Raw genomic sequence first — 25,599 nt, forward strand, 5'->3', positions numbered from 1 at the left:
CTTACTCTTTAATGGTGGCCCTTTGGGCTGGGCCTGGAATGCCTTTTAGGCCAGAGAGATTTTATCCCTTAATACATTTAATGCCACGTCAAGTTAATAGAGTTGAGATCAATTTATGACTTCAACCCTTTTTGAGGAAACATTTGGCGATATTAGTATTTTTCTCAACATCCCAGGCTATTGAATGATCCCCTCATGATCATGACATGTGATTAACGACTAAGGTGTAACTATAGTAACAATATCTAGTAGGAAGTACCAACTCATGGTCACCCTTCCACCATTTACATTCAAAATGAAACAACGCATACGCTTTTCATTTCTAAGTTATCATGTATTTTTACGCGTTATACTTAAAAACTATCAAAACTAACACATGATCGCACTCCCAACCACCGTAGAAGATCAAATAGCACACTCCATTAAAATTTGTCAAACAGGATGAATGCATTTTTGTTCAAATGTAGTGGAAAGTCTAGCTTTACACCACCCAATAACAAATAGACATGACCTCACTACAAGAAAAAAAAGGTTTTTCCAACGCTCAAAATCGTCGCAAATACTCTCAATAATCACTATATTTGATCAATTTCGGCAATTAGAGTCCAAATTATTTTGAAATCCCACTTCGTCGCCTGTAGTACTCATATTGCCACAATGCCATCGCCACCCACTCAAATTTTATTTTCATGAGCACCAAAGGTGTGCGAATATTTTTGCAACTGCTTAAATACCTCCATCTTTGGTTGTCACTACTGCCGCAGACGCCGACCGGCGACCAAAGGTGTTCGAATATTTTGGCAACTGCTTCACCACAGGCAAACAATATTAATATTAGTGCATTACATGCAGTCTAGCTCCGATGGAAAGCCAGAACTACAGCCCAACACAACCCTTATAGCTAAGCTTCAAGGTTTCAACCAATTGTCAATGTTTGGTACGTAATTCAGAAAATCATGAATCAGTCTTTTAGGAATAATTCAAAATATATGTATATAGTTGCAGGCAGATCATCTATTGAATTTTCAAAGGCTATATATCCAGAATCACATTTAATGTCACATTAATGAAAACTAGCTATCCTGATTCTCACCTAATGGCTAATATCACGCTGAAAACTTTTCTGCATAACCATATTAATATATGTTGACTCGGATGATCGACTCTCCCTTCCAAAAATTAAAAGAGGCAGCAGAAAAACGAAAGAGGCAATCACGCAGAAATTTGTTGGCCCCCTTCAATGTGGTCAACAAACAGAACTAATTAGCAATGCATATTCTTAACTACCACACTCATTATTCATTATACGAAGCTCTCTTTTTCCTCTCCTAGGGGTGTAATCCGTCTAGTTCGGAGGTCACAGACTAAAAATTTTGATCCATTATTTTTGCTGGACTGGACCGTTAGTTGTCGATCAATTTGGTCCATGAACATTTTTTCTTCTTTTTTCTTTTTTTGACATAAAAATTAATACAAAAAATTAATTAAATTAGTAAAATTAAAATTAAATGATCTCTTTAACATTTTATATATAGTTAATAAATATTAAATAATTTCATTATATATATGGTCAATGATGACCCTTTGGATAAAAATTACATAATTAATTTATACAACTATTATATAACAGTCAGTTTCTCGATGCTGGCCAGTTTGAGCTAGTCCTTTTTTGGATTCAATTCATTATTTAAAATCATTAACATTTTGGGCTTTTTTTTGCTGAAATTTTAAAATTTATTTTAAATATTCAATTTCATTTTAATTTTAATGTCATTTATACTATTACTAGCTAGTAACTACTAAATATATCCTACTTATATACTAATCACTAGATAACTAAAAATAAATAAATAAATAAATAACTCCATTAGATGTTTAATACACATTATAGACCAAAACAAATTGTCTTAAGCAAGTAAGGAACAATAGTTCTTGAATCAAATTGTGCTAAATCTTCAATATCCAAGATTCCAAATAGATTCTCAAGAAGTTTTCAGTCTTCAATAATTGTGACGCCTAATTGTACTCCTAACTCTTTTTAGAAACATTAATAAGATTAAAACATCAAATATTAATAAATTTGGATAATAAAAAAGAAATTAAATTAATTTATAAGAGTAAATGAATATGGAATAAGAGAACTATTACTAGATTTTATTACAAAACTCTCCCCATTATCCATGAAATTTAGAATATCAATTGGCGTTCATAGATGTCGACCCCAATTTTAAGTACAAATAAGTGTCTCAACAGTTCTCAGAACTAACGAACTCCGAAAATGATAAAGTACACGACCTTCCATACTAAATGCTGACTCTGATGCAATCGTGGAAACATGCATGGCTAACAAGTCTCATGCAATCCTTGCAAATTAATTGTTTGTTCACTCAAATCAAGATGATCAATTGGACTTGACGAATAATCTATCTAACATGTAAAAAATTAAATACATAATTAATTAAAAAGTAGTGAAGCACAACAAATTAAAACAAGCAAAGAACAAACATGAACACAATTTGTCAATTACATAACAGTTAGTTTGTAACATGACAAACATCACAAGTTTAAGATTCTAATTTAAATTTTAGTTCACTCACAACCTCACAATTTATTTCAAGAACCAAAACAGTTTTACAACACAATATTAAATCAGCACACAAGTTAATAATTTAAGTTAATAATTTAATGATTTGATCTAACAAGAACACTCACAATGGGTCGCGGATTACTGTTTACACTTGAAATTCACAATCCAATTTTTTTATCCAAAATTTTTTCTATCCCTGTATATACACAAAAATAATTTAAACAACAAATAATATATAACATAAATTCATAATTGATATGATGATAAATTAAACACATCAAAATGACAAAACCGAATACATTAAAAAAAAAAAAAAAAAAAAAGACTCTACCTCAAGACCAGTATGCGAATTCTGAAGCGAGTCAATGACTCGAGTGAGAACAAAATCTCAGCTCAAGAAAATCACCGGTGTGCGGCGGTGACTGTGGGTTGGGGTGGGGTGGGGTTAACACACAGACTTGACAGCTGAGGGATGAAGGAATGGGACGACGATGAGCTTAGGGGGACAGACTCGACGGAGTCACAGTTGACATGCATTGCACCGTTATTGGAAGGGGAGACTGGAGTGAAGAGGGATAGCCGTTGCTGCGTTAGAGTCTAAGAAGAAGAGGGAAGTCGAAGTCGAGAAGAAAAGAGAGGGGAGGGGGTGTTTAAACCCTAGGTTGAAACGACGCCGTTTCATTTATATATTTTTTCAAACTGACATTCCAAAATAACGTTGTTTCACTCACTTAAGTGAAACAGAATCGTGTGTGTATATATATAATCTTAAAAAATATATAATTTGTAGGTTCAGCTTCAAATTGGGACCAAATCGGCTGACGACGGTTTTGACATAATTTTGCTATCGGCTAATCGGTTTTACGCTGGTTTCGGCAGGTTCAATGCTGCAGCAGGTGGTTCAGTGCTCCAGCAGCCTGTCTAAGGCAATTACAATCGATTTCTTCGATTTGTGTACACCCCTAGTGAAAATTGATGTAGCTCTTTGCAAAATGGCAAAAACTTACGCATTGTTTGCATTTGCAACTAATCCTTTTAGAAAATACTGAATGTTTAGCAAATATTATAAATTTTTTATACTTTTTTATTTTAAATTTAAACTTAGGCGGAAATTTAAGTGATCCAAAATCATCAATGTATAGTTCATTAACTTACATTATTTTTTCATTTTAAATTTTATTATTCTCAATCACATCTGTCATATTTGAAAAATACTATTCATATCAAAATGGCCAAGTGGTACATTAGAAAATTGGTATATTATGGATAGATACGTTATAAGTTTCTATTTTTGATTAATTAGTATGTTTCATCTTCTCATGATATGATTTAAATGATTGACAAATAAATGAAAACAATAAATATTTTCAAATCATTTGAAACCACAAAAAATGATTGTTAAACTACTGAAAAAAAAAAGATGATAGTTAAAAAGGGGCTAATAGCATTTCTCATTGCCTTTAAAGTAAAATATGAATTTCTATTTTGACACTAATGATAAAATGATGTAAAGTTATAAGACATGATATAAATAATTTATTTTCTCAAAATTAAGTAACTAGTGAAAAATTCGATTTTGTTTGAAAAATAAATGAACAACTTGTGATAAAAAGTAAATACATTCAAACTCGATTTGTGTTCAAATAAAAATATTTATTGAAAAGTTATCGCACATTACTCGCTTAAATTCAATTCATTTGCACTCTATAAATGTTAAATTCATAATTTTACTTTTTTGGATTTATTTTTATATTCCACTAAATTGATATTTATTGAAAATTTAAGAAAGGAATATGAATTATATGTACAAAAAAAAAAATTGGGGTAAGGAAGTATAGAGAACTTTAACATTCTAAACGGTAGTCGTTTCTGATGTTTCAAAGCACCGCTAATAATTTCCTCGCTTTTAGGACTATAAATGAATCAGTCTAATTGATAGCTTGTCCAATATTCGCTTGGTTAAATTCAAATCAAACTCAACTCATAAAAAAAAATTTACCCATGAAAATAAATACCCGCTTGATTAGTAAATGATTTAGACTCGACAAAACTCGACTCGACTTGACTAAGGCTTGTTAAAATCCGCTCGTTTATGCTCGACTTGACTTGTTAGCTCAATTCGAATAAACCATTCATATATTGATAAATATATACATACACCTATGTATATATATACAAATATATGTATTAGCTAATAATAAGCATAACACTGTTATAATTAAATATATAATATGTAACCTAATTAATTGTGTTTATATATTGAATATACTTCATAGTTATATTTTGTTATTTGTACAATAATTAGTCAATAAAATTTAATAATTTCATATACTAGTATGTAGGAATCAAATAGTTAGATATAATTAGTTGATGAAATAGATATATGATATCATATTATGTGTATGTATTAATAATATATGTAGGCATATAATATATTGTTTTTATGGATAAATATCAACTAGTTAGATATTAATTATTTATAAAATTTTAAAATCTTATAATTTAATAGAGGTTCTACTTGTTAATTGTATAAATTCAATATTAGATTTTTTATTTATTTAATTTATCAGTTCTTAAATTTTATTTAAAAAAATAAAAAATTCAAATTGAGCTCGACTCGAGTCGAGCTCGTTTGTAGGACGAGCTCGAGTTCAAGTTCAAGTTAAGAATTTAGTTTAACGGGTCGAATTCAAATAAAGAATAAATAAAAATTTCAAACTCAAAGTATTTTAAGAGCACTCTTATTGGATTGACTAAAGTTAAAGAACATTTTTTTATGAATGTAAGAGAAATTTGACTTTTTGCTATTCCATTCATATAAATCTCCACATTGGAATAACTATTTTTTCATTACATAACAATAAAATAATATAAGATGAATTTGATTTTAGTTATTCATATCAAATTTCTATATTAAATTATATTTATTCATTATATAATAATGAATAATTAATAATTTCAAAAATATTTAATTTTTTAAATTACTAATTTATTTTATTTTACCTATTATATATTAATTAATAATCATATTCTTATTAAATTAATATATCACTAACTGAAATTAATATATCAATTGTTATAAAATATGCGATAAAAAGAAAGAGATAGAGAAATAATTAATAAAATATATATTTAATATATATACAATAACTTTTAAATTTAAAAAAAATTTAAAAATTACTGTAACTAAATTTTAAATATTTTAAATTTAATTAATTTATTATTAACATATTTTACTCTTTAATAACTAAATATTCAATTAATTTAACTTTTAACTAATTTAACGAAAGTGCTGTCGGCTTTATTACCCACTGGGTTCCACGTACGGCCACCCCTTCCGAAGACGCTCATCAACATCAGCTCTGCAGACGCTCACATGGCCGTCTCCTTTCTTCGTTTCCCGCTCTCTCCATTTCTCATAAAAAACCCCAACCCAACAAAAAATTCCTGGCTTTTCAGAATCCCAACATTCCCCCTTTTACCCTACTGCTCTGGCTTCTCTTCCTCTTCCTCTTCTTCATCTCCATCCTTCACTCACAAATGGGAACCTTTCCGGAAAAAGAAGGTGGTCTTGCGGGTCGGATATGTGGGAACCGCTTATCGAGGTTACTTCCTTTATGTTCTCTTTCTTTGAAACTTTTCCTCCAAACATGTTAATTTGATTTATACATTGGACGTTTCTGCTATATATCTTTCAGGTCTACAAATGCAACGAGATGAACACTCATTATCCAGTAAGATACTTCATTTCATTTCAGTTTTCTAGTTTGTAATTGCCTAATATTCTACTGAGCAATATATGTACACATTGGAAATAATAATATGAAACATCCCTGTTGGGATTTTGTTTTCTTGATGCATGAATTTTGGGCAATAATATTGTGCAATCATGTTGTGTTTGTTCTTTAAGTTATTTTAATGACATTTTCTATGCACTACATATGCTACTTCAATTGGCTCCAACTAGCGGGGAGGGGTTCTTTCTAAATAGGTGTTACAATCTTTGACATGTAGCTATCGAAGAAGAATTGGAAATGGCCATTTTTAAGGCCGGTGGGATCCGTGAGAGTAATTTTGGGAATCTCCAGAAAATCTCATGGGCGAGAAGTAGCCGTACCGATAAAGGAGTAACTTATATTAACTAGTTTCTGCTGCTAGTTTGTTTTGTATTGTATTTATAATTTTCCTGTGTGCGACACGAGGTTCTGATTTATAATTTTTTGGATGTTTGTGGTGATTCGTATGTTTTAGGTTCACTCGTTGGCAACAACCATATCTTTGAAAATGGAAATTCCTGAAAATGCATGGAAAGAAGACCCTTGTGGCATGGCTCTTGGAAATCACATCAACTATTATCTTCCTAAAAATATTAAAGTCTTTAGCATTTTACCCTCACAGAGGTGAGACCCTGAATTTTTGTTGTTTTTCCTCCTAATAGGAATCCAATGGATGGTAATACTAAGAATGGAGGATTTCTGGTTTCTTGATGATGGAGAAGAAAATGAGCATGTGCTGCTTTTACTTGAAAAAATCACTTTGTTTCACTTATTGCAGATATGAATTGGGTAAGCATATATAATGAATGAATTAATGATTTCCTCATTAGACTTGCTTTAGGCTACTAATTAATCGCAAACTAGCCAAACTGAGTCGATTACATTTTTGCAACTATTAAAAAAAATTGCAATTCTCATCATGCCTTATTTAAAATGGGAGAAAGAGAGTTTGTTTAGTGAAGACAAAGAAAAGAGTTTTGCAAACATCATTATAGTTCATTATTAGATGAAGGCCATATTGTTGACTGTTATTGTTCAGGCCTTGGGAATGTTGTCTGTATAGTTAGAGTTGCATTTCTCATTGTTTGTGGAAAGAATAGAAACAGTTTTGATTAACCTGAAGTCTGTGATTTGTTGAGTTACTCATGACATGAAGTTTGGTTTCACACCTCTGTTCTACTCTTCCATTTTGCATTCTAATCTGGTTTGGTTCACTTGTTTCTGTATTATAGGAGCTTTGATCCTAGAAGGGAGTGTAATCTCCGGAAGTATTCTTATCTCATTCCCGCTGAAATTATTGGAATCAAAAGTCACTTCAGCACAGCTGAAGTTGATCATCATCTGTTAGACTTCAATCATATATTAAATGCTTTTGAGGTGTGGTCCATTTGTCATTTCTTTCTTTCTCCTCTAGTAGTGTAAATTTGTCATTTCTCCACTGGTTGTGGAGTGTATGTTATCTTTGCATGACCTTTTATTGACTCAATCCGGTCTCAGGCTCCTATTTTATTTGCTACACTCTACATCCTGCTCATAGGCAAGCTAATGTGCTTTTAACTTAGTTTCAGATCCTCTCATATGAATGACCTGGTGTTAATACTTTTGGATGGTGAAAATAAGCATGATGAATCGGAGGAAGAAAATGTCAATGGTCTTCTATTCAGTAATATTGAATATCTCTTCATATAAGAATTCTCTAAGCCTTCTTTTAGGACCAGCTCAGAACGCTGATTCTGTATGATTTATTATGACCCTCTTGATCAGGCCTTTATGAAGAATAGTCTATGGTGATTATGGTCTATAGGTACCGTCTATTTTTCCATGTGCTAGGGGTTACTTGTACACCAATTTTTATATTTTAGGAATGCCATTTGTAGGGAGAATATCCTTTCCACAATTATACAGTACGGTCCAAGTACAGGGAACAGTTTCGTACCAAACAATCACTTGGAACTGGCAATGTACCTTCAAGAGCAAACTCATCCAGTGAGGCATCAATCTCTGAGTGCGAGGAAAGTGACGCAGAAGAAGATTTTGGGATTGATGGAGCGGCTACGTTACATGTTGAGAGGATGAGCAAAAATTCTTCAGAATCCAGCAGTTCTCATGAATGCTTATCTGACACTGGTGATAAGCATGAAAATGGTCTGAAGACTCACACTACCAATTTCGCTGTTCGTGCAAGATGGCTGCATGAACCTGATAAGATTGACAGGATAGGTGCTTCCCACTTCAGAAAGATTATTCGCTGTTCTTGCGGAAAACTGGAGAAATCACTTGGATTTCCTTATGTTGAGCTTTCTATATGGGGAGAATCTTTCATGCTACATCAAGTAAGTCTTTGCAATATAATCAAGGGCAATAGTTTGTTTGTTTTTGATACATTTTTACATGGCGTTCGGTCATTATTTCAGATCCTAAAAGAATTTTAATGCAGAAGAACACACATGGAACTGTAGACATAACACTTACTTTAATTACATGAGGGTGCAACTTAAGGTGATGGTGACTTCTATAGGGAGTATATGCATATCTCTCATGATAAATGCTAGGTACTTAATTTTAAGCAAGCAACTATCAGTATACAAGGAGTTCCAATTTCGTTTAGTTTTTTTAGTTCAATAAAACAAAACTTTAAAAGCAAAAATATCATTGCTAACAGACTCATCATCTCTTTCCTTAGGTTGGTAAGTGCGTCAATGTTTAAGCCGGCTTCCGTTTGTCGCATCAACTGTCTTATTAGAAATTGATATGACACCATCAATTTCTATTAGTCAGTCTAGAGAAAGGAATCAATTGTAAATTGTATATTATTTAGGGACTTACTGCAACTTCTTAAATTTTGCGGAGGCTGAATTAGGTGTTTACACTTAGTTTTACATGCAATACCTTAAACTCAAAAGGTTTCAGTAATTATTTTTTCCATGCAGTACCTTCGATTTCAAAATAACTCACATATGTAGATAACTAATTGCTCGTCTACTCAAATCTTTCCTTGTTGAGGATATATAAGTAGGTACTGATGTGGCGAAAGTGCAAGTTATCGATTATCTTTCCAACTGCTATTCTTCTTCAGGAAAATATATAAAATAAGCCTTCATAGAAACTTCCTCCTGGTGTCAACAAAGGTGCTTTTGGAAATCCATTTAATAAGTACTATGTTGAACCATTATGTTCTAGAATTACGTTGTTGATAGACTATAATGCATGATCTTTCTGGCCCAAGTGTTCTGCCAGCATCTGATAATGGTTGTGGCCCTGCATGGACACTTTTCCCTCTCCACTTTACATGCCATATAATTCAGATCTTTTTTCCCGGAGTTAATTTTAATCAGTTGAGTTATTGCTATCCTTTGGTTGCCTTGTACTTGGTGAAGAAATTTGCAATCAGATTAGCTAATGTGGTCCGTTTGTCATACTAATTCATTCCACAATCTTTTAACATCAGTCTTTTCCATAGATCTGCAAAATGGTTGGGACTGCCGTCGCAGTAAAGCACAACTTACTCCCCAGAGAAATTCTAATGTTCCAAGTTCTCACGGATCGTTCTACCCTTTGCAGTACCTTCGATTTCAAAATAACTCACATATGTAGATAACTAATTGCTCGTCTACTCAAATCTTTCCTTGTTGAGGATATATAAGTAGGTATTCATATGGCGAAAGTGCAACTTATCAATTATCTTTCCAACTGCTATTCTTCTTCAGGAAAATATATAAAATAAGCCTTCATAGAAACTTCCTCCTGGTGTCAACAAAGGTGCTTCTGGAAATCCATTTAATAAGTACTATGTTGAACCATTATGTTCTAGAATTACGTTATTGATAGACTATAATGCATGATCTTTCTGGCCCAAGTGTTCTGCCAGCATCTGATAATGGTTGTGGCCCTGCATGGACACTTTTCCCTCTCCACTTTACATGCCATATAATTCAGATATTTTTTCCCGGTGTTAATTTTAATCAGTTGAGTTATAGCTATCTTTTGGTTGCCTTGTACTTGGTGAAGAAATTTGCAATCAGATTATAGCTAATGTGGTCCCTTTGTCATACTAATTCATTCCACAATCTTTTAACATCAGTCTTTTCCATAGATCCGCAAAATGGTTGGGACTGCCGTGGCAGTAAAGCGCAACTTACTTCCCAGAGATATTCTAATGTTGTCACTTTCCAAGTTCTCACGGATCGTTCTACCCCTTGCCCCATCCGAAGTTCTGATTTTGAGGGGAAACAGTTTCTCTCTGAGAAAAAGACCTGGAGATGTAACGAGGCCTGAAATGCTGACTATAGTTGAGTCAGAAGAAGTTTTGATGGCAGTTGACGATTTCTACACCTCTGTAATGTTGCCTGAAGTCTCAAAGTTATTGGATCCTTTTGGTTCTCCTTGGAAAGAATGGGTTGAAAAATTGGATGAGCATACAAGCATCCCTGATGTACAATTGGATGAAGTCAGGAAAGCTTGGAAATTGTGGAAGGGAAAGTTTCAGATTAGTGCCACTGTCGCATCAGCCAGAAATCAATGAGACCAAGGTAAATTACTGCTCATCAGATTTAATGTGACATTAGTTTTCCTAGAAGTAGGTTATCTTACTCGATTATAAATAATTGGGCTAAACTAGTCACCAGTCAAAGCCTCATTTTTTCCTCACCTCCGCCCAATACTTACCACATCACAACTATTTTTTGATCGGTACTTACCACCTTACAACTTGATGGGTGCTTCTGTTGTTTCGCCAAAAACTGAATGATCAGCAGAATTCTAATAGTCTGAAATTGTTTGGGATAATGACAGGAAAGAGCCTTTACAAGGTCATGTTGGGGGGGGTATTTTTTGATGAATTTGGGTATTTTTTTGGGGAAGGATTTGGGTTCATTTACTGATAAAGTTGGTTTTTTAACATGATCTTTTATACTTCTCTATTCACCCTTACCGCGTATTAAAACTTTAACAAAATCCAAACAAACCATCATCATGATCCCTCGGCTTTTGTCCTATTGTCAATTTGCATATATAATACTCATGGCTGCTGAAATTAAATGCATGAAGATGGTTTTTCATTATTTGCCACCAAAGTAAGGTATGAAGATGTAACCCCACTAGTCTCCAAATAATTAAATACCCCTAGAGAACTGAAATCAAAGATTAATAGCGACTGATTAACCTTTAATTAGGGCCACAAATTCAACATTGACTGCCATGGCATTTTCATATTTAATCAGGTCTCTGCGTGTGGCCCTCTTGAATACACATGGAGTGGTTAGCATCCAAATGGGGTCTCATTAGTCAAGTTACCAAATTGAGTGGTTCACGATAACTGTACCTCAAAATAATAAAAACAACAATAAATACGAGCACTTGCTTAACGTTAGACATCTGAAAATGGCCCTACAATGAGCGATGAGGAGAGTACTAATGCTGTTCTTTATCTTGCAGTTCATCGTTTCAGTTAAATTAGTTGATATATTTTATTTTAAATGGTTGGCTTATAAATCCACTTCAAACGTGTCACATCAATCGGTATATTATTGAGAGTTGATCTTAACTCATCTCATCTAATAATTACAACTTTTCTAAATTTTCACACAAAATATAATAAATAATTCAACTTTTTCAAATTTCAAAACAATAATAATATTAAAAAATAATATTTTATTCAACTTTTAACTTTTATCTTATTTCAACTCACTATTCAAACTTCACTTAAACCATCTTCAATTGTAGCATTACTTGCATGGAAAATATAGTAGTCTAAACCATGTTTGTATACATCTAATCAATAACCTTCAAGAATATGGACCCGGATATCTGATGCAGGAGGATCTAGGCCCATTGATGGGTATTCCTAGGATTTGGGCGAGAGGCGGTGGATTTGGATGAGAAGTGGAAGATTTGGGCGAGAAACGGTAGATTTGAGCGAGGAGACTTAAGTAGGCGGGAAGAGATAAAGACTTGGTTGATGAGACTTATCTCTTGTTTGGGTGAGGAAACTTATCTCTTAATTGGTTGGGCAAGGAGAAGTGGCGACATCCGCATTTTAACGATTACTTTGGCTACAGGTGTCAGAATCGCCCATATGACCCCAATCCGGAAAGTTCTCTTCAGTGCGCACATCAAGGTCACCATGCTTCGCCTGATGGGCCCCTTTTCAACCCCAAAATCAGCATTTTTACCTCCGAAACGACTATTTTAGTCAACTTTTTCATTTTTGGTTAATTCTCTTTTATGGTAATGTTTATCTTTAATAATGATTTTGTTTCGGATTTTTAGGCTAAATCTTAGTCATAATTATCTTATTCCGTATTCTATTGTTGGTCTTAATTATAAATTTTTCATTTTTCGTTAGCTATTTAAGGCTTGTGGGCTTCAGAAAAGGGAAGGATTGATTTATTTTCATAGTAAAACCTCAATCTCAGAGTTTATCTCTGTTTGCGAATTTTCTCAATCTCAATATTTAACTTCCGTTGTTTAACTAGCTATCAGAATAATCTTCTATTTTGTTCCAGCATCAGTTGGCATTAGAGCTGTAGCGTTTTCCTGAAGTAAATTATCATCAGTTTATATGGCTGGTGGTAGAGGTCATGGTCGACTTAGACAGGTTCCGAATCAAGAAGTCACTCCCCACGATCGTAATGTATAGGATGTGATGATTGAAGATTTGCAGAAGTAAATAACAGAATTATCCTAGCGTTTAGAGGCACAAAACCTCGAGAGTCAAACTTATGATCAAGAGTCTGAATTTAGTTTTGAAAACCCGTACCACAACCGTGCTCTATTCTAAGAGCATCGTGGTCAGGATGAGTGAGGTGGAGACCTAGGTTTTAGAGTGGATCTATCGAAATTTTCTAGTACTCTGCAAACAGAGGGCTTCATCGATTGGTTGCAAGAAGTGGAACGTATCTTTGAATATAAGAATATCCCAGATCGTATGAAGGTGAAACTAGTCACCATCAAACTAAAGGGCCGAGCGTTTGCCTAGTGGGAGCAGTTGAAGCGGTCTTAGAAGCAATAAGGTAAAACCAAGATTTTGTGACTGGGAAAAGGTGAAGAAAAAGATGAAGGGTCACTTTTTGTCTTTCGGATATACTCAAACCTTGTTTCAACGGCTTCACACGTTGAGGCAAGGAATGAAATCCGTTGATGGTTACAAAGAGGAGGAACGACACAAAGACCTAGGCTTCAGAGTTGACATACCAGAATCTCATAGTACTCTGCAGGCTGAAGGTTTTGTTGATGTGTTGCCATTCTGACGAAGATGAAGCCGTGGAAGAGATAACTTTTTTTTTCCTTGAAAATATAGAAAATTCTGAAGAGGAATGAAAGTATGAATATTGAAGACGAAAAAACTTTTGAGCTAGTTACTTATGTTGATTTTTTGGGAATTGGAGGTTTTTTAAAGTTCTCCGAGAAAGAATATTGTTTTTAAATTCAGAATGATGGATGGAGATTTGATTTTAGATTATGATACTATTTTATTTTGAGCTGATTAGAGTTATGTCAGCTTTGTCATGATCATTGGGACAGGAATCCAAAATAGGAGAAAGATGGGTTTAACTGGACATCCAAAAAATCGAGGCAAGAAGATTTAGAATTCGAGGACGAATTCTCTTCAAATTTGTGAGAATGATGTAAGTATGCGAGTCCAAATTTATATGGAAAAAAATGGATATAGAGTCTACGTTGATTGCGCCTTCCAAATGACCACCCCAATCCACGCATGCTTCATAGATGCTTACGTGAACTCGAGGGCAAGTTCTTTCCAACCCGAAGAGAGCGATGCAGGAGGATGCAGGCCCAATGATGAGTATTCCTAAGATTTGGGCGAGAGGCGGTTGATTTGGGCTAGAAGCAGAAGATTTGGGTGAGAAGCGGCAGATTTGGGAGAGGAGACTTAAGTAGGCAAGAAGAGATAAAGGCTTGGGCGAGGAGACTTATCTCTTAGTTGTTTAGACGAGAAGTGATGACATTCGTATTTTAACGATAACTTTGGCTACAGCCTACAGGTGTCATAATTGCGCATATGACTCCAATCTGGAAAGCTCTCTACGGTGTGCATGACTTGGTCACCATACTTCACCTGGTGGGCCCTTTTTCGACCCCAAAATTAGCCATTTTACCTCTGAAACGTCAATTTTAATCACCTCTTTCATTTTTGGTTAATTCTCTTTTATTGTAATGTTTTGTCTTTAATCATAATTATCTTATTCTATATTTTATTGTTTGACCTTAATTACAAATTTTTCATTCTTCGTTAGCTATTGAAGCTCAGCTTGTGGGCTTCAGAAAAAGGGGAGGAATGATTTATTTTGATAGTAAAACCTTAATTTCAAAGTTTCTCTCAGAGTTTTTCTCTATTTGCGAATTTTCTCAATTTCAATCTCTAGCTTTTATTATTTAACTAGCCGTCAAAATAGTCTTTTATTTTGTTATGGCGTCAATATCTTTGAACTATATGCCAAAGTTTCATATACATATTTAACTACAGAAAAACGTATTTTACCTGTATTAGCATAGATATACTCGCAATCAAATGGCAATCGTGATGTTTCTCTGTGTTGGTTGGGAACTTGGGATAGTGTTGATCATGATTGATCACGTCCTCTTTATGCTAACCACTACCTAATTGATGTGATATAGATTAATCTATATCATGGAAGAATATTCATTCAATACTCCTTAGATTCAAACTTGCACATAGAAGAATACGGAAAAAAACATGTAAACCATGCTGAATGTAAAACCAGGCACTTAATTTTCTGATTTTACTGGATGAATTACAATTTTTTCCTAACAATTTGGGTGTTCAGACTGAATTTTCAAAGTCGTGATAACCGAGGTTACGTGCAGATCCAACACATGAAGTAATGTTGGGCATGGTGAAATTTGTTTGCCAAACACTTGTAGGCTAGCGCTGGGAATTGCATCAAATCGACTGGACAGGAGGTTTTAGTACTGTAATGGTACACATGATGATCCAACCAAACCATCATGCTTGCATCATTAAGACTTAATTTATTTTTATAAATAAAATGAGATAAATTGAAATAAAAATTGATCTAATCAAATCTAATCAAATTATATTATTAAAATTTTTTTTTAATATTATTTTTATTTTAAAATTTAAAAAATTAAATTATTTATTTTATTTTATATAAAAATTTAAAAAAATTATAATAATTAAATAAGACATTGACGAAATTTTTTATAAAAGTGAACTCATGATCAACAAAACCATCATGCTTGCATCATTAATTTGAAGGTTCGTACGTAGAGATAAATGGTTATTAATGGTTTTGGTAACATTTTGATATGTATATTTCGTGATTAAGTGTATAGGAGGGTCCCACGTGATAAATTTTTCTTGGTTGTTTTGTTGTGATTTGGGAAGATATGTGGAACTTATTTCGGTGAGTAGTCAATTTCTTTCTTTCTTTATTTATTTATTCTCTTTTTATCCCTTCTCTTCTTTTCTTTCCTTTCGAAGGGCCGGTAGCTACATATCTAGTGGGCCATCCCAAGTTCTTTATCCTAGTTATAATAAAGGACACAATTTAAAAAAGTATATATTTTCTCCATATTTTATCCAAGTACACTATCTTTTATGGTATTATATGAGAATAAATAATATTTATAGTCACAGAGTGCGTAAATTTCATATAATCACTTTGTAAAAAGTGTGTAAATAGTACGAAATTCACATAAAAAATTAATTTTTTAATAATACTAGACTCTATTCTTTTTCAAAAAAATTGTATGGTACTTGCACACTCCATAACTATATCTAGCATTACTCATATATGAATACATACTTATATCTGCTTCTTTTTATTTTTTTTAAAGAAACTATTGAGCTCAAAAATGAATAAATAAGATCTCTAAGATTGTGGAAGAATATACTCTTATTATGAGAAATATGGGGATGGGTGAATGCATGCATGCCTTCATCATATTTGTTCGAAGCTTAACTTTCCCAAGCAATAGGGCAATGGCAATATAGACAGTAATGGTTGCCCATTTAAAGCAATTCATGAGGCTTCTTCAATTTCTCAACCATATTGGATGGTTCAATGCACAGAGAAATTAATAGATACAATATTAAAATATTAGTAGAGCGTAGCTACTCTGCCACCCGAGTAGCATCGCTCGGTGTTACCGCTAGTTGTAAAATTATTTTTTTTTCATTTTTCTATTCACATTTTTTTAATGTATTTAAATATTTTTAAAAAATAAAAAAAAATAAATCAATACATTTAAAATCATTTTCTTTATCATTTGGTACAAAAAAAAAAAAAAAAAAAAAAAAAAAAAAAAAACACCGAGCCTTCAAACCGAGCGGTAAGATTTAGACGACATAGTAGACTTTGCCATATTCGTATAGGTCTATTTTGTCCAAAAGTACTAATGTATGGGTAGCATTAATGTTGTAGGATCTATGGGTAGCGTAAAGGGCATGAACATTTTTCAGATCCGAATGATGCTGAATTCCCATTAGAGAAGATCGTCAATGAATGGAAATCAAATCTGTTCGAATTAAAGTAAAGAGAACTGTTACATATATATAAAGAGATTATACAAAATAAATTTATAAATTAATATGGTTTCATGAGATCAGTTAGATTTACTTTATAATAAAAGTAACTTTACAGTTTAACGTATCACATCAAGCCACATCAGTTTGTGAATTTACTGTTGTGCAATTCATTTGTGTCTAAATATTTAGTCATCACAGGCCAAGAGCAAAATCCATAGCCGTATATATATTTCTTGTACTGCATTTAACTATTATATATATGAGTATAATTATATATATCATTGTTTGTCATGCAAAATTGACATTCAAAACTTGTACGTTTTGCAAATACAACTTTCTAGTTCGAGCGTATAGAATTAAAGCAAGAAAAGTTCCAAGAAAACAAAGGGAACCCCAGATGATGAAAGTGTTTCTGTAGCATTCCACTCCCATGCATTCCCCATTATCTCCTTTTCCTTCCTTGCTGTAAAGAATGGCTGCCAAGAAACCAAACAGAAAGGATCCTATTGGGATATTTACAACCACCACGTTATGATTCACTGAGAAATTTTTTGTCCCAAACAACTCGGTGGTTGTGGATACGGCGACCGAAGTGATTGCTCCACAACACACTCCTATAATGGCAGTGCTGACCTGGAGAGAGAGGTTGGTGTTGCTGACAAGTAAGAAGAAAGCTCCGGCTGTTGGAGCCATTAATGCTACAATTGAAGCTGGTTTTGATATCGTACGCTTGGTCCTGGACAATTCAAGGCAAAATCATCAACATTAAAAACCGTGTCAGAATTGCTGAGCTTTTTAATTTCTACAGCAGGAAAGTTGGTTTAGGTCGGTTCTTCTCACTTGAATATATCAACTAACACATCTATATATATATATATGGACACATATTATTTGCATTAAATACATGATGAGGTGACATTAAAATATCTGGTATAAGATTTCTCCAATAATTTACTTGTATATAGTAAAAATATGAACATCTTGATTATTATATTTCTCTATGAAATGGATCAAAAGTAATATATTAATTTGTCTGAAGATGAAAGAGAGAGTTACCTTAAGAAGTAATAGTCCATAAGGGACGGCATGAGACGTCCAAAGAACCCAAAAGAAGAAGACAGAGAGACCAAAGAAGACGTCCCTGAGTACCCACGAGACTCGGCTATTTGTCCCAAGTTGTTCAAAAACACCAAACCAAGTGTTGCACCAAAAAAGTAAACGAAAAAATATAACCAGAACTCCAATCTCTTCAGCATCACCTTCACTCCAATCTCCTCTATAACATGAACATCACCGCCTTGATCGCCACTCTCTTTTACCCCACTGATCTGATCCATTGTTTCTGCACCTTCACTCTCTTGACGAACTTCACCGGCTACTTCCCCTCTCTTATCTTTTACTTCAATCTCCATTCTTTCCGCACCTTCAATGTTATCTTCTATAGTAAAATGATACACTTTTTTTTCTATATTTACATTGCATTTTCTGACTACTTCTATAATTTTCTCTGCAACTGGAATTGCTAGAGGGGCCAATAAGAACACACCGGTACCAATTGCATGACCCAGTGGAGATAATTTACCTGATATTGACGCCAAACTGCTGATCACAGAATAGACCCCAGTTGCCATTGTTATCACAAACATGGCTATGAACCCAACTCCCATGTTTCTTGGCCTTCCAACTTCAACTTCTCTGGTCAGTGGTGCAGCTATAACACTAACTATAACGGGTAGGATAGAGCTGAGAAGGAGATAGGCTTTAGCTCTCTCAACTGGTGAATAAGAAAAGGCAGCATTTACAGTATCTGTGTAAATCTTTGCACTTAGTCCTAGGTAGCTAGTTGTTAATCCGACCGCAAGCTGGTGATCAGATGGGAAATTTCGTATGGCAACAACGTAGCAAACGGTGTTGATCCAGCAAATACTATTTCCTGCCACGACAGTGAGCACGAAAATATGCCCGTATGACAGAGAAATCTGGTTTGAAAGGAAAAGATATTGCAAACCATAACCAAGCAACCCTAGGGAAGAACCAATGATGAGAACCAGCCAAAGTGGTAGGTAAACAACTGCTATGCCAGAAAGCCAACCTATGAGTTTTCCTGCATCTGAGGCAAAGGCAAGGTTGTTGAGTTGCACTTGGGAAATGGAAAGAAGGTTCTTGAGTTGAGATGAATAAGCTGGAAAGTTTGAGTTTGTCCCATTTATGGACTGAAGCCATATAATGCCCACAAGGCTTAGCCATTGGAGAGTTCTCGAAGACATGACAAGCTAGGATCGATGGAAGTTTGGAATTGCGAAAATCCTTTGATCCTCACTGCTATCATTTATAAGGTTTGGGGGGGGGGGGGGGGGGGGGGGGGTCACCTGATTTTTTAGGAATTTAGAAAGGGACAGGGGAGTTTTGAGGGATACCGGGAGAGCCACAAATGCTGTTAACTGAGAATGACAACACACAATGTGGCTGTGCACGTAAAATGTGGTCTTCTTTCGACCACCACCTTAAAATCATTAATGATTTTTGTGTACTATAGAGTGTGAGAGTCTTGAAAGTTGAAGGGGTGTCCACACTCTCCGGAAAAACCGGTTTCCCTTAAAACCTAGCTGTGCACTGTATTCTGAGAAAGAAAGAATAATTAACCTGTATATGCACTATGCCATGTCCAAAGCACCAGAGGTAGTACATGAGAAGATAATTACGGGTTAGGCTCAGAAATAAATTATGCCGATACAATATTGCATATAACGTACTGTTCCAGAGAGAATGCAATCTGCTTAATTGGTTACCTTAATATGACATCATTCTATAAGGAATACATGCATCAAATCAGCAAGTATCAAGCCAAGTATCAAGTCAGCAGATTGCTAAATCACAGTAAATATGTATATAGGAAAGTTTAGGAAAGTTTTTTTAGGCTCACTGATTGTAGCACATTTTTAATTTCTTTACTTGTGTCTAGTTTCCTCAATATGACATCATTCATGAGCTAGCTAGAGCTCCCATGTGGGGGCAACCCATCGACACAAAGGGTCCACTTTGAAAATGAGGCTACGACTCTACCTGTTTAAACCTCAGATTGAAATTCATATGTGTCTGACAGACAACTGTACGCAGTAGTAAACTTCTCCGGCAACAGAGCTCCAGGACGAGTCTGGCTGCTGCCTAGCTTCTATTTCATAACTACATATATCTCTTGCGCTTTTTTTTTTCTTTTTTAAAAAAGAAATGAGAAATTTTAAGGGACAAGGCCGTGTACATAATTATATAATTGGTATTTGGAAGGCTAGAGTAATCTCATGTATATATAATGTTTTGAAAATAGAGCAAGGCCAATAGGAATTATAAGTATATATATTAATTAGATATGATAAAAGTTTCATCATTCGATGGGCACGCACCCATTTTTTTCCGGAAGAGTAGACGATGATGGGTGCTATCAAGATTGTGTCCAATAATCGATTGCTCTAGCTATATATAAAGAGAAATTCTATTTACAGTCTTGAGTATAGGAGTTTCATTGATGAATGGGGATAAAAGAGAAAAAATTATTATTTTAAAAATGATATTATTGTAATTTTAAATTTTTTTTAAACATAATTGTATAGACTTATTTGAACAGTCTCCAAATGAGAACTGTATGTAAACTAAGTCATATAAATCATAATATATAGCTGACTTTTCAGCTGGGTTCATGCATTATATATATGGCAAAGCAATTATTTATTATTATTTATTGTCATCCAGAATATTCTCGAGCATGAGGCCGTACATGATGCATATTATATATACCATGCATCTGAAACATCAACTTGAACATGAGGCCGAACTCATTATTCTTGTCTTGCTTTAGTTTGTAAAGTTGTTTGATCAAGTAATTGGTTATTGGACAATATTCAAATTTATAACAGGCGTATATAATATTGGATGCTAGCTATTCCCGTAATGAGTTATACAATCTGATTTGTATGTATGTATGAACCAGCTCCAAATAAACATGGATAAAATAAGCGGGTCATGATATCAGCTTATATTAATTTATTTTGCATGCATAATCTAATTACCTTCAACGTGGCGGGACTGCAATAATATTACTTAAAAGCATTCTATATTCTGTGGAGAGCAAACTCTACACGCGTTACCCTCTAGTACGTACCGCGTACACCCTAGCTAGCTTAGCTACCTACCAAATTGAAGGCAAGCTTGCCGGCGGCCGAAAGGCTGCATGTATATAAAAATTTAATTGTAAACGATTTTACGTATTAATATGTGTATTTATTTAATATGATTGGTCAAAAAGTAAATTTTATTAAAAATAATATTAATTTAAATTTAGAATATGAAGACAATAATATTAATATGCAGATTGATACATAATCTTACTTATATATAGTAAAACTCTGCATGCATATACTTCAACGTGGTACGTAGCAGAAAATTGGCGTGACTAGATTATAAATATTATTATTATTATTATTGTAAAGTAATTAAATCAAATGTATTACATAATCGAGTCGCATCTTAATTAGTACTCGTGTATATATATCCAACACTTCTCAAAATATATATACGCTTGCAGAGATCAGCATCATCCTAAGCTTGTTTGTCATATGGTATTAATTAGTTCTCATCTTAGCTAACGCATCTGTATATATATCACAGTATATATATTTTTCCATGATTCTCTGGCGCGGCGCCACTCATACTCCTCATCTATTTTCTTAATACATGTTAATGTTTCCAATTATATATATTCATGATTTTTTCCCACTTTTAGTCCGAATGTATGTATAATTTAACCCTCCCTAATTTGCTACTACAAACTACAAAAAGTCATGAACATATATATATATATATATATATTATATATGTATATATATTAGCTAGGTTCCCATCTGCTGAGGAAACTAGTTAGCGGCCAGGGGAGTTTAAAGAAACTCACCTCCATACTTTCCTTACAGATCCTGGCAGCCTGATCGAGTACGATATACCGACAGTCTGATGAATTTCTTTCGGCTGGGACGTCACCATCTAATCAACGGGTCAACCTGGTGATCTTGGGTTAACGTTGCTAGCTAGCCCTTCGATTAGTTACTAAAGTATTATATGTATGTTGAAATTATGTTGCGCATGCATGCACATTAATTCAACTGCTACATTTTTGCGATGCTTTTTGCTATGCTGACGTATTGAAATCCCGTTCCCGAAGGAGTGTGTTTGGAGAAGTCACAAGTGGGCTATGAAAATACTACCTCATCTAGGTACGTACGTACGTATCGATCAAGAATGAAAGACTAGAAGCTTCTTATATTGAATAATCTCGAAACTGTCCAAATGTACGTCCGAAAATCTAAAAATAAAACTAATACAAGTATTTATGCTAAGCTAAATAAATCAGCCTAAAAAACAATACAGATGAATACAAATGAAATGTAAAGTATAAAATAAAAAATACAAGTACACATGTAAAAACTATTTTACATCTTAATACGCTCTTAAAGATGGAGAGTAAATAGAATGAACTTCCATCCTAATGATTAAAAACTGAAATTGTTGAGAGCTAACTAGGGGCTTAGTAAGAACATCTGCAAGTTGATGCTGGGAAGAAAGATGAAATGTTTTGATGACTCCAGCTTGTATTTTGTCCCGTATGAAATGACAGTCTAACTCTATGTGCTTAGTCCGTTCATGGAGGACTGGATTGACAGCGATGCGTAAAGCAGTTTGACTGTCACAAAAAAGTTGAGCACTATGAGAATGAGAAACATGAAAATCAGATAGAAGAGTTAGAAGCCAAACTATTTCACAAGTAGTGGATGTCATGGCTCTATATTCAGCCTCAGGTGAAGAGCGAGAAATAGTTTGTTGTTTCTTAGTTTTCAAAGAGATCAATGAATCACCAAGAAAAACACAAAAACCAGTGGTAGATTTTTTGCTGTTAGGACAAGAAACCTAGTCTGAATCTGCAAATCCTTGATTGTTAGTGAATTCTGAGCTGAAAAAAATAGGCCAAGACCAAGAGAACTTTTTTTGTAAAATCCTATGAGCTGCATTCAGATGAGGTAGTCTAGGTCAACCCATAAATTGACTAAGTCTCTAAACTAAGTAAGACAGATCTGGTCTTATGTAATGGTAAGGTAGAGGAGCCCACCAATTAACCTCCGAAACACTGTAGGGTCTGGCATCAAGTCACCATCATCTTTACTAAACTTCAATTTTTGCTCAATAAGGAAAGATACTGGTTTTACATGCTAAAAAACCAGCATCTTGTAAAATTTCAAAAACATATTTTTGCTGACACAGTAAAATGCCACTGGGTGATTTGGCCACCTCTAAACCAAGAAAATACTTGAGGAAGCCAAAATCCTTGAGCTTGAATTTAGCATCAAGTAAGATTTCAAAGATTTTACAACTTTCAAATCATAACTAGCTATCAAAATATCATCAAGATAGACTCGTAGAGCTATCAAAATATCAACATAGACTAGTAAATAATGAATAATCAGATCTGGACTACAGAAATCCCAAATCAAGAAGAGTAGTAGAAAATTTAGAGAACCACTGCCAAGAGGTTTGTTTGAGGCCATAAATGGACTTATTTAGCTTGCACACTTCTGACCCCCCTTTAATATGAAAACCAAGAGGTAACTTCATGTATACTTCTTCCAAAAGAACACCATGTAAAAAAAACATTGTTGACATCAGGTTGAATAAGATGACAATTTTTAACAACAGCAATTGCTAACAAAGCTCTAACAGTAGTCATTTTGACAACAGGGGAAAAGGTTTCAGAATATTCTGAACATTCTGTTTGAGTATACCCTTTTGCCACAAGTCTTGCTTTGTACCTCTCCACAGAACCATCAGAACAATACTTGATCTTATAAACCCATTTATAGCCTATGGGTTGTTTACCAGGAGGTAGATTGACAACAATCCAAGTATTATTAAGTTCTAAAGCAGCAATCTCAACAACCATAGCATCTCTCCAGTGAAAGTGTTTGACTGTTTGATGATAGAACTCAGGTTCAATATCAGTAGAAATAGTAAAAACAAATGATTTATGACTATAAGACAATTGATCATAAGAAACAAAATTGGAGATATCATATTTGACTGAAGAAGGGAGAGAATGAGAGATAGAACCTGTTGGAGAAACTTGTTTAGAGTGTGCAGTAGAGGAATGACAATAGTAATGTTGCAAATAACCAGGAGCCCCTCGGATTCCAATGGATCTTCTTGGTGGCAAAGGTGAAGGATTATTTGTTATAAGAGTTTGGGATGGTAAAGTATTGTGTGAGTCAGAAATAGGGGAAGAATCACTTGGTACTCTTGAAGGCGCATTAAACATATCAAATGTGAAAGATTGAGAGGGAATTTGAAGAGGAATTGATGGAGAAAGAAGACAAATCAGAATAAGAAGAATGAAAAGGGAAAACATGTTCATGAAAAATAACATGTCTTGAAACAAAAAATCGATTTGTCTTGAGATCATACAACTTTTAACCCTTGGTACCAAAAGGGTAGCCAAGAAAAACATAAACCCTAGCTCTGGGATCAAACTTGGTTCTAGACCTTTGTAAGGTAGAGGCAAATCATAAGCAACAAAAACTTCTCAAATGTTCATATGAAGGGAAAACATTATAGAGAATTTCAATAAGAGATTTATTTTTGGTGATAGGAGAAGGTAATCTGTTAATTAGATAGGTAACTGTTAAAATAAAATTTGAGAGGCAAATGAGATTGGAACAATAATGCCCGAGCTACATTTAGAATATGTTGGAGTTTTCTCTCCACTACAGAGTTTTGTTGTGGAGTTTCAACACAACTATGTTGTGAATGACTCATTTGGAGATAAGATATGAAGATAAAAAGAATTCAGTACTATGATCAGTATGATTTTTTTTTTTTTTGTACTAAACTGAGTTTTGATCATCTTAAAGAATGTTTGAATTAAAGAAGAAACTTCAAACTTATGCTTGAAAAGATAAATCCAAGTAACCCTAGCACAATCATCAACAATTGTTAAAAAAAATATGTAGCCTTCAATAGTAGGGACTGAAAAGGGACTTCAAACATCACAATGCACAAGGTCAAAAGGTGATTCAGAGAGGTTATTATTATTTGGAAAATGTAGCTTTCTTTGTTTGGCTAGTGGACAAACAATGCAAGGGTCAATAGTCACAACCAAATTAGGCACAATTTTATTCAAGAAAGATATTCTTGAAACAGATGAATGTCCTAATCGATATGCCAAAGGTAAAACAATGAACATACAGAGGAAGCAAAATAGGCATTTGATAACAAAGTACCATTGTTATTACAATGTTTATTGTGAAAAAATGATGGCAATTAAGGGTTAAGAAAAGTCTCTGGTTGTTGCAAGATATAGAGTCCTCCTTGTTGTCTACCCATTCCAATCAGCTTTGAGGTGGTCAAGTCCTAAGTTAAGCAAAGGTCAAAAGAAAAAAGGCAACAAGTGAGAGATTTGGTGAATTTACTAACTGAAATCAACTTAAAGGTAAATGTAGGTACACAAAGAATATCTTTAAGAACAAGATGTTTAGAAAGATGTATAGTGTCAATATGTGTAACAGGAACACATTGACCATTAGGTAATTTGACAGAAGTGTTTAGAACAGGAGTGACATATGTAAAAGAATCAATTGAGGAGACCATATAGTTTGTAGCCCTCGTATCAAGTATCC

At 33.9% G+C, this 25,599-nt stretch overlaps 2 protein-coding genes across 2 annotated transcripts; one reads left to right on the top strand and one right to left on the bottom strand.

The window, feature by feature from the left end:
* Positions 1–5,885: 5,885 nt before the first annotated feature.
* LOC121240406 (putative tRNA pseudouridine synthase) lies at positions 5,886–12,780 on the top strand. Its single transcript, XM_041137857.1, has 8 exons — positions 5,886–6,192; positions 6,286–6,321; positions 6,602–6,714; positions 6,839–6,987; positions 7,596–7,740; positions 8,241–8,696; positions 10,457–10,892; positions 12,151–12,780. The coding sequence occupies exons 1-7, from the start codon at positions 5,964–5,966 to the stop codon at positions 10,883–10,885; spliced, it is 1,557 nt and encodes a 518-aa protein (XP_040993791.1). The 5' UTR covers positions 5,886–5,963; the 3' UTR covers positions 10,886–10,892; positions 12,151–12,780.
* Positions 12,781–17,112: 4,332 nt separating this feature from the next.
* LOC121240403 (protein NUCLEAR FUSION DEFECTIVE 4-like) lies at positions 17,113–19,238 on the bottom strand. Its single transcript, XM_041137852.1, has 2 exons — positions 17,948–19,238; positions 17,113–17,627 (listed from the first exon to the last, which is right to left on the bottom strand). Exons 1-2 carry the CDS (start codon positions 19,156–19,158, stop codon positions 17,180–17,182), a joined length of 1,659 nt encoding a protein of 552 aa, XP_040993786.1. The 5' UTR covers positions 19,159–19,238; the 3' UTR covers positions 17,113–17,179.
* Between the last annotated feature and the right edge of the window lie 6,361 nt (positions 19,239–25,599).

This window comes from Juglans microcarpa x Juglans regia, chromosome 7S, assembly GCF_004785595.1.
Source record: "Juglans microcarpa x Juglans regia isolate MS1-56 chromosome 7S, Jm3101_v1.0, whole genome shotgun sequence".
NCBI classification, from domain to species: Eukaryota; Viridiplantae; Streptophyta; class Magnoliopsida; order Fagales; family Juglandaceae; genus Juglans; species Juglans microcarpa x Juglans regia.